Source organism: Lynx canadensis, chromosome X (assembly GCF_007474595.2).
Source record: "Lynx canadensis isolate LIC74 chromosome X, mLynCan4.pri.v2, whole genome shotgun sequence".
Taxonomy (NCBI): Eukaryota; Metazoa; Chordata; class Mammalia; order Carnivora; family Felidae; genus Lynx; species Lynx canadensis.
In genome coordinates, this window is record NC_044321.2 from 85,589,455 (window position 1) to 85,598,928 (window position 9,474).

Here is a 9,474-nt window from a genome sequence, read left to right on the forward strand (position 1 = left end):
TACACTTTGGCTCTGGTCATGCTGTTCCTCTCCTGACTCTCCTCGTTCCTCTTGGTTATTCCTTCCTGTTTTCCTTTCTGGACTCTTCCTCTGCCACCCCTTCAATGCTGCTCTTTCCCAGGATTCTTCTCATTCTATACCTTTCCTTGGGTCATCTTATCCATCCCCATGGTTTTACCTACTTTGCTGTTCACTCCCTGATCTATATTTATAGCCTCAGATCTCTCTCCTGAGCTCCAAACCTGAATATTCAATTGTGACTAAACATATAGGACATGGTATGTTCCACAGGTACCTCAAAACTAAGCTCAGTATGTCACAAATTCATCTTCCTTACTCACATCTGCCTCCCCCCCATCCATCCCACTACCACCATTTTGGTGATGCAGACTCTTATCCACACAGTTGTCCCGACCTGAAACTTAGGAGTCACCCAAGACTCTTCATTCAACCAGTTGCCAAGAGTTGTTAAAGTCTATCTTCTAAGTATCTGGTGTGTCTTTTCTTTATGTTACTACAGTGTACTAGTCCAGACTCTCCATCACCTTTCTTTAAGCTATTTAAATAGCTTCTCAACTGGTCTCCTGCCTCTTGACCTACTCCCCTTTATTTTTTAAACATTTTTAATGTTTATTTATTTATTTTGAGAAAGAGAGAAAACACAAGTGGGGGAGGGGCAAAGAGGAGAGACAGAATCCCAAGCGGCTCTGCACCATCAGCACAGAGCCTGATGTGGGGCTCGAACTCACGAACCATGAGATCATAACCTGAGCTGAGATCAAGAGTCAGAGGCTTAACAAACTGAACCACCCAGGCTCCCTGGCCTATTCCCCATCTAATCTGCTCTCCATATTGGTGCTAGAATTGGTTTTCTGTAATGCAAATCAGATCACATCATTCCTCTGCTTCAGGCCTTAGCATGACTCCCCACTATTTACTGGTAGTGTCCAAGCTGCTTTATATGCCTTTATAAAGCCTTTCATAACCTGGCCCTGCCTACCCTTCCAGTCTTATCTCCTATAATATTTTCCTTGTCCTCCTACCCAAATAATACCAAACTGAACACCCCATTAAGCTTTCATGCCTTTGTACATACGGTTCTGCCGAGAATGACCCCTTGTCTTCCAGACAAACTTATTCAAGTTTCAAAATTGAGCTTGGAGTGTGTCAAGATAGTTACACAAGAAACTAACAGTAATTTGCCTCTGCAGAGAAGTGGGTGGCTGGGGCAAAGGGGTAGGAGGCCAACTTCAGACTCCCTCCCGTTTCTCATTCTTTTCTACATTTCCTATTTTGCACCAGAAATGTGAATTGGCCACTTGAAACATAAATACAATGTGATCCTTTTTTTAAGGAGACTTAGGGATCCTATCTTCTAGAAAGTGGTCTCCTTCTCATCCTTTCCCTTCTGTGATTTTACCTCCTTTCTTTGTGTTACTTCTGGGTCTAGTACATGCTCATGTAAGTGAAATAATCACATTTGTTGTAATTGATCTTTTACGTCATCTGTCTCTCCAGACTGCGAGCTCCTTGAGGGCAGAAGCTGTCTGTGGTTATTTCCCAAGAATCTGGCATGGAGCTCCATAAATGTTTATCAAGCCAAAGAAAAAATGAATGAAGAAATGAAATACGGGATGCCCCAATTGTAAAACAGGGCTCCCAAGCCTGTGTCTTTCCAAATCTCCCTCACTTTGTTCTTTTGCCTTGTGTTGAATCTAAAAGTAATAATTTACATATATTAAGTATTATCCATCACCTTGTCAGTTTGGATTTAGCATCATCCAAGGCTGCCCAGATCCATTCAAAATCCCTCCTACCTTGAATCATTGGAAGATTTGATTGGTATTTATATGTCTTATTCTGGGTCACTGAATTACAGAATGGAATACTTTGTCCAACACATGCTGTTTATTGAACACCTACAATGTGTTAAGCATTATGCCAGGTGCTTTTTACACTTGACACTGTCACAGCATTTGCTGAGAGGTAGATATTTTGATCCCCAGTTTACAGATGTGGAAATTTACATTAGTATGGTTAAGCACTTTGCCCAAGGTTACATTTCTAGTAAGTGGTGAAGCTGGGATTTGAACTGAGGTCTTTTGACTTCAAAATTTTGACTTCAAAAATCAATTTGACTTCAAAATTGATTCATAACACTACACTGACAGAAAGGGGCCTCCCCACTGCCTGACCATTCTGCAAGGGGTTCTTCAACGTTGGCTTGAAGCTCTTGGTGCCTAGTGCTCACTGCTCACCAAGGCAGTCCCTTCCATCTCAGGCAGTTTTGACCGTTTTAAAAGCTCTTGTTTGTAGGAAGCGAAAATTATAAATGAGCTGAACAAGACATAACCAAGAATAGAGCCTTTTGGCTCCCTGCTAGAACTTCCGTTTTGGTCTGACACCAAGCCATTAGTTTACTCAACTAGTTACAGACTCATCCCAACAAACACCTGGAGCACCCAGCCTATATTTTGCCATCTCATCTACAAGAAAATTATGGGAAACTTTGTCCAATGCCTGGATAAAATGCAACCCGCTATAGCTATCACATTCTCTGATCTGCCAATCTAGTAACCAGATTAAAAAAAAAAAATGAAGCCTGGGAGGGATATTTGTTTTTAACAGCGCAATTTGTCAATGACTCAAAGTAATGAGTTTCTAGCTGCAGACTTTCAGACATCATTGAGAGGCTGTCAGGAAGATGGTTTTTGGGCAGTGGGCTTCCCAATGCTCTTCAAATGACATCTAAATAGGCAGGGCCCGCCATTTTCATTGTTTTGAATTGTACAGCACTGTCGTTTGCACCTGGTTTTTATTTAGGCTTCTATTTCAGTTTTCGATTTTATTTTTCTTTGACTGTGTTCTGCCCTTGCACATGTTTTCTCTGTCTGGTTCATTCCCGAAATTTCTACATCCTCCTTCCAAACACACACACACACACACACACACACACACACACACTCACCCTCCTTGTCTGTTGAGAGTCAGTGCATATGCAGCTCCCCCCCCTCTGGAAGCCTTCTCTGATGCCCCCACGCTGGGTAACTGCTTCTCCTCTGTGACGTAGTAGGAAGTGCACAAGGTGACCATCACAGAGCAGATCCCCAGGAAATGTTAGTTCCCTTCTCCCTTTCGCCTTTATATATTTCTACAACAGTGTTGATCACACCATATTGTATTTTCTTGTTTACTTGTCTGGCTTCATCACTCAATTTTGAACTTACAAGTTTGTTCGTTTGACAGATATTTATTGCATGTCTACTGTGTGTGCAGATCGTTGCTCATGCTTAGTGCTGGGGGTACAATAATTTCTGAAAATTGTAAGTTCACCATGTCTTTTTCATTGTTGTATTCATAGTACCTAGCATAGTGCATGGCAAATAAAGAGTGTTCATTAAGTGTTTAAGAGAAAGCATTTCCTCAGCAGAGTTCCTCCAAGTGTGGTCCTTGCACTACTTGCATCTGGAGGGGTGCAGTTTAGATGTTAAATGTCAGTTCCTGGATCTTGCTCTGGATCTACTCAGAGCTTTGTGGCGGTATCAATATCATAGACAATGACATTTATCTGAGGCGTGATTATTGATAATAGATCTACCAAGTCAGAATCTCTGAAGGTTGGGCTGCAAGAATCTACATTTCCATCTAGTAGTGCAGGTATTTCTTGCGCATTAAAATTTGGGAACTGTTGCAAAATGGGGGGGGGTGTGGAGCTAATGGCTATTTTTGGAAAGTGTAGCTAAAACCGATTGAATCATTCTTAATGCCTCTGACTGGGGTAGGAAAATTTAGTAAAGGCGGAAAAGGGCATTAGTTAAAATTCTCTGGGGAAGTTTTTGAAATAGATGGACTAGTCTAAGATGAAAAGTGGAATTATTGCTAATAAAATCTAATCTTAATTTAGGTCAAATTTATGATGCCAGAATGTTTTCATTTTTATAGAGCTACATGTATACTTGATAGTGTATATAGATAGAGAGAGAGAGAGAGAGAGATAGAGAGACTTTTGTCTAACCTAACAATACCATATATTGATTTCCATATTATAGACTTGAATCATAAATGTGTTATTTTAAACTATGACAGGTTATATTACAATTGTATTTGTGCTTTGGCCCAGATTATATATATGATTTACCTGATGTCTAGTCCTTGATCACGAATGATAGTAGTGCTCATTCTCCATGAAACTTTGGTCTGTTTTACCGTTTTGTGCCATATTTTTCCATAGCATTGTTATTAAATTGTTCTTTGGTAATAGATTAGGTATGTAAGATCTGAGTTAATCAAAGGCACCATAACATCCCTTTAAAGAAGACTTGCAAAGTTGCATTTTATGACCTTGCTCCTGGGGCCTGGAACTTTCTATTTTAAGTTTGCCTTGACATGATCCTCATAGTCAAGAGCTGAGGTATCTATGCGTCAGGGCACAAACCTCTTAAATATACCAGGTTTGTGTTTCTGCTTCCTTCCTTGTAACTTTACTTTTTTAACAATTTAATTTAGGGTTTTGTTAGCGGTGTCACTGCTGCCAAGATGGACCACAAGCCACTGCCCTCACGGCGCCCATTAGGCACCATGTCCAATAACCTGAGACTTCTGTGCAGCGATCCCTCCTTGGAGCTGAGCGAGTACCGGGACCAGCAGTTCGGTGGCAATAATGATGAGCAGGAGAAATTACTGAAAGAAAGCTTCACACTTTATGTGGGGATCTTTCCTTTTATACTACGGAAGAGCAAATATATGAGCTCTTTAGTAGATGTGGTGATGTCAAGAATATGTTTATGGCCTGGATAAAATTAAGAAAATGGCATGTGGTTTCTGTTTTGTAGAATACCATAACAGATTTGAGGCTGAAAATGCCATGTGGTGCCTAAACGGGACCCGCCTAGATGATCGTATTATCCGCACAGATTGGGATCTAGGCTTTAGAGAGGGCAGACAGTATGGCCATCCCCGACGTGGGGGCCAGGTAAGAGATGAGTTTCATGAAGATTTTAATGCTGGTAGAGGAGGCTTTAGAGAAGCTTATGACAGGAGAGAAATCCACTAATGACAAACCTGCAGCTCTGGCCCCTAGAAAAGTCTATTAAGGAGCACCACCAGGTCAGCACATAACCCATTTTGTAACAAGTTTAAATTACTTGCTGAGCAGAGACCCTTTTGATGTATTTTTTCTCTCTGAAATGTTATTAAATGGCACAAACCAAAACATTCTCTTGTTCTTGTCTTAATTTTGAAGCTGGCTCTCAGATTACCAATTTGTCCATCTGGTGGTCAAAAGTGAAGTGTTCTTTAGGAATAAATGAGGTATGTAAGATCCAAGTCAACCAAACCTCCATTTCAGGAAGACTTCAGTTGGACTTTATAGTCATGTTTCCAGGGCCTGAAATGATTTTTTTAAAGATATTTGACAAATAAAGTCAAATAAATGGAAAATTAACAAATATATATCAAAGGAATAAAAGCACATTACTTTAAAACATAAGAAAAAGGCAAGAACTGTGTCTAGTTTATTTCTGTATACCCAGCACTTTGCACAGTAGAGCCACTCAGTAAATGTTGAATAAATGGGGTGACTGGATGGCTCAGTCGGTTGAGTGTCTGACTTCAGCTCAGGTCATGATCTCATGATTTGTGGGTTCAAGCCCTGCATCGGACTCTGCGCTGACAGTTCAGAGCCTAGACTCTCCTTCGGATTCTGTGTCTCCTTCTCTCTCTGCCCCTCTCCCGCTAGTGATCTCTCTGTCTCTCAAGAATAAATAAATGTTAAAAAAATTTTAAGAAAAATATGGAAGAGTTTATAATGAAACAAAATCCTCTTTCTCCACCTATTCCTATCCCAGGCCTATTCCCTGGTCAATAACTTTTAATTTTTTTTTAAAGATTTTGTTTTTAAGTAACCTCTGCACCCAATGTGGGGCTCGAACTCATAACTATGGGATCAAGAGTTGCATGCTCTACCAACTGAGCCAGCCAGGAGCCCTTAATTTTTTTAGCAAGTTTTTTGGTTGTTGTCATTTCTTTCCTGGTAGTTTCTTCCATATTTCTAAAACACCATGACTATATATACTATTTATTTTCATTTTAAACATCTTCTATTGACTTCTTGCTTTCATAGATGAGTGTTTAGTTCACTTACACTCACATTTGAACTTTTCTCCATCTTCTTAATATAGTTTACACTTTATTTACTTTTTATTTTTTTTAATTTTTTAAATGTTTATTTATGAGAGAGAGACAGACAGAGTATGAGCGGGGGAGGGGCAGAGAGAGAGGAAGACACAGAATCTGAAGCAGGCTCCAGGCTCTGAGCTGTCAGCACAGAGCCCGATGCGGGGCTTGAACTCATGAACCGTGAGATTATGACCTGAGCCGAAGTCAGACGCTTAACCGACTGAGCCACCCAGGCACCCCAACACTTTATTTACTTTTTCTATTGTTACATGACATAGGTCAGGTTATACTGCAGTAACAATCTAAAAAACTTTAGTGGCTTAAAATCACTAAAGTTTGTTCCTCACACTACATTTCCATTGCCAGTTGCCTGGGGGTTCTGCTCCACACTGCAGTGATCATCCTCCTTCTGGGGCCCAGAAGGCCTAGACACCATTATTAGTGTGAATTAGTTGCCGCAATTCCCTCCCTCTTGCTGGTGATTGGTTTAGGAATCCCGGCTTAAGCCGACCAGAGGTTGACAAACCCTGTGATGATCATTATTTATAAATTCAGGGGTGGACGATGATCAATGGGGACCCCAGTAAAAGTGAAATGAAGCATTTTTAGTTTATGCGTGAAGGAGAGATTGTCTCTGTCATTCCCACTGGGTGTGAATAAGTATGTATAGAAGGATTGCTACAAGCAGCCTTATAATCACAACAGAAACTACCCCCAGGAAGAACTGGACACTTTAAACGGTAAAAGGAGGGACCAAAGAAACTGCATCCTTCAAGAAATTATTCAGCTTCTGAAATCAACTAATCTTGCAGCACGCACTGTGTCTCAATGTCCTATTGTGTGAGATAAGACATTATTTTATTGTGTAAGCCAGCTTGTTAACAGGCAGCTGAAAGCACTATGATACCAAATACTTTTTCTTGATTCTATTCTTGTGTAAATGATTTAAGTTTCTCCCTTGAGAGCTCAAGCATCTATCTCCGGGGTTCATGACCTTACATCTGGAAAGTTAGTAAAAATCATTTTCTTACTCCTGATTCCTTCACCCTGTGACCTGAGGTACTCTTCTCTGGTCAACAAAATTCTTGCCTGAATAAGAGAGGAAAAGGAATGTCAATTCTTTATAGAATGACTATTATGCACTGGGCACTTTGGGTGAGGCTTTAAAACACAGTCCCATTTATTCACAACAACCCTGTGCCTGTTACATAAGTGAGGAAACTGAAGACTGGAGAAGTAAGGTCACCAACTAGCAGGCGGCAGAGCTGGGGTTCAAGGCAAACGATTCTGTGTCAAAGCTGGTGCCCTTCATCAGGGTACTCCATTGTCTCTTGCCCTTGCTTACCTTCAGTCAGGCCATTAGGTCCAAACTTCTCTTTGACGTTCCTTTTTCTCTGGAAATTATCCCACTGGCTACATCGTATTTGAGCTGTCTCTCCCCCAAGCAAGCTTCTTGAATGTGTTGTCCTTTCTGCCTTGATATCCAGTATCACTCAGGCTCAACACGAATACCATCCAGCCATATTTATCTTGACTTCATGGGAGAAAAAGGAGCATCTGACATGGATTTCTGGCCAACATAATTTACTCTGCATACAGTAATGGAGTTTACCAACATCTTATGATCTCCCTTTTACAACTTCCTTGAAATGGAAAAAGAGATTTTGAAAGTCGTGGGATCCAGAATTTGTTTTTAATTACATACTGTTTCTGGAGGAATATCTTGGCATATCTCTCAACCCCTCCTCCTAGTGGCCCCATTTGTATTGCTCCCAAGATGTCTTTTCCTAGGCTCAGGGAAAGCATTTAGTAATGTCTTGTGAAGCATACTTTTGGTTAAGTAAAGGAACGTTCATACTGTATGGCTAGAAGACTCCTCCAGTAGTTTTTACAATACACCAAGTTCTTCAAAATCATGCTGAATACATCAATAGAATAAAGGATAAAAGTCACATGATCATCTCAATAGGCACAGAAAAAGCTTTTGAAAAAATTCAATACCCTTTTCATGATAAAAATGCTCAAAAACTAGGAATAGAACAGAGCTTCCTCACTCTGATCAAGGGCATCTATAGGAGCGTCTGGGTGGCTCAGTCGGTTAAGCATCCAACTTCAGCTCAGGTCATGATCGTATTACGGTTGGTGGGTTTGAGCCTTGCATAGGGCTCTGTGCTGACAGTTCAGAGCCTGGAGTCTGCTTCATATTCTATGTCTCCTTCTCTCTCTGCCCCTCCCCCGCTCACACTCTCTGTCTCTCTCAAAAATAAACATTAAAAAAATGTAAAAAGGGCACCTATGAAAACCCCACAGCTAACATACTCAGTGTTGAAAGACTGAAAGCTTTACCCCTAAGATCAGGAACAAGACACTTTTATTCAATATTGTACTAGAGGTTTTAAGCTAGGACAATTAGGCAAGAAAATAAAATCAAGGACACCTACATTGGAGAAGAATATGTGTAAATATTCTTATTTGCAGGTGACATGATCTTTTTTTTAAAAAAAAATTTTTTTAACGTTTATTTATTTTTGGGACAGAGAGAGACAGAGCATGAACGGGGGAGGGGCAGAGAGAGAGGGAGACACAGAATTGGAAACAGGCTCCAGGCTCTGAGCCATCAGCCCAGAGCCTGACGCGGGGCTCTAACTCACGGACCGCGAGATCGTGACCTGGCTGAAGTCGGACGCTTAACCGACTGCGCCACCCAGGCACCCCTGACATGATCTTATATAAAGAAACTCAGGGGGCGCCTGAGTGGCTTAGTCGGTTAAGCGTGTGACTTCGGCTCAGGTCATGATCTCGCAGCTCGTGGGCTCCCACATTGGGCTCTGTGCTGACAGCTCAGAGCCTGGAGCCTGCTTCAGATTCTGTCTCCCTCACTCTTTGCCCCTTCTGTGCTCACACTCTCTCTCTCTGTCTCTCTCTATCTCTCAAAAATAAATAAACATTAAATTTTTTTTTAAAAAAATAAAAAGAAAAAAAGAAAAGAAAAGAAACCCAGGAGTCCACAAAAAATAACTATTAGAGCTAATAGTTTAGCAAAGTTGCAGGATACAGAATCAATATACAAAAATCAATTGCACTTCTATGAACTATCAATAAAAAAATCCAAAATGAAATTAAAAAAGCAATTTCATGTATAAGAAAATCAAAAATAATAAAATATTTAGGGAAAAAATATAACAAAAAAGTGCTAAATGTATACTCTGAAAACTACAAAATATTGTTGAAAGAAATTAAATAAATAATTGAAATTAATGGAAATAAATTGAAAAATATCCTGTGGTTCATGGATTG

General features: G+C 40.4%; 1 protein-coding gene across 1 annotated transcript; it reads left to right on the plus strand.

The window, feature by feature from the left end:
• The first annotated feature begins 3,358 nt into the window (after positions 1 to 3,358).
• Positions 3,359 to 5,212, plus strand: NCBP2L (nuclear cap binding protein subunit 2 like). The gene is given in 3 exon segments (XM_030306358.1): positions 3,359 to 4,699; positions 4,702 to 4,782; positions 4,785 to 5,212. Coding segments are annotated over 3 exon segments (513 nt in total). The 5' UTR covers positions 3,359 to 4,536; the 3' UTR covers positions 5,054 to 5,212.
• Positions 5,213 to 9,474: the final 4,262 nt, after the last annotated feature.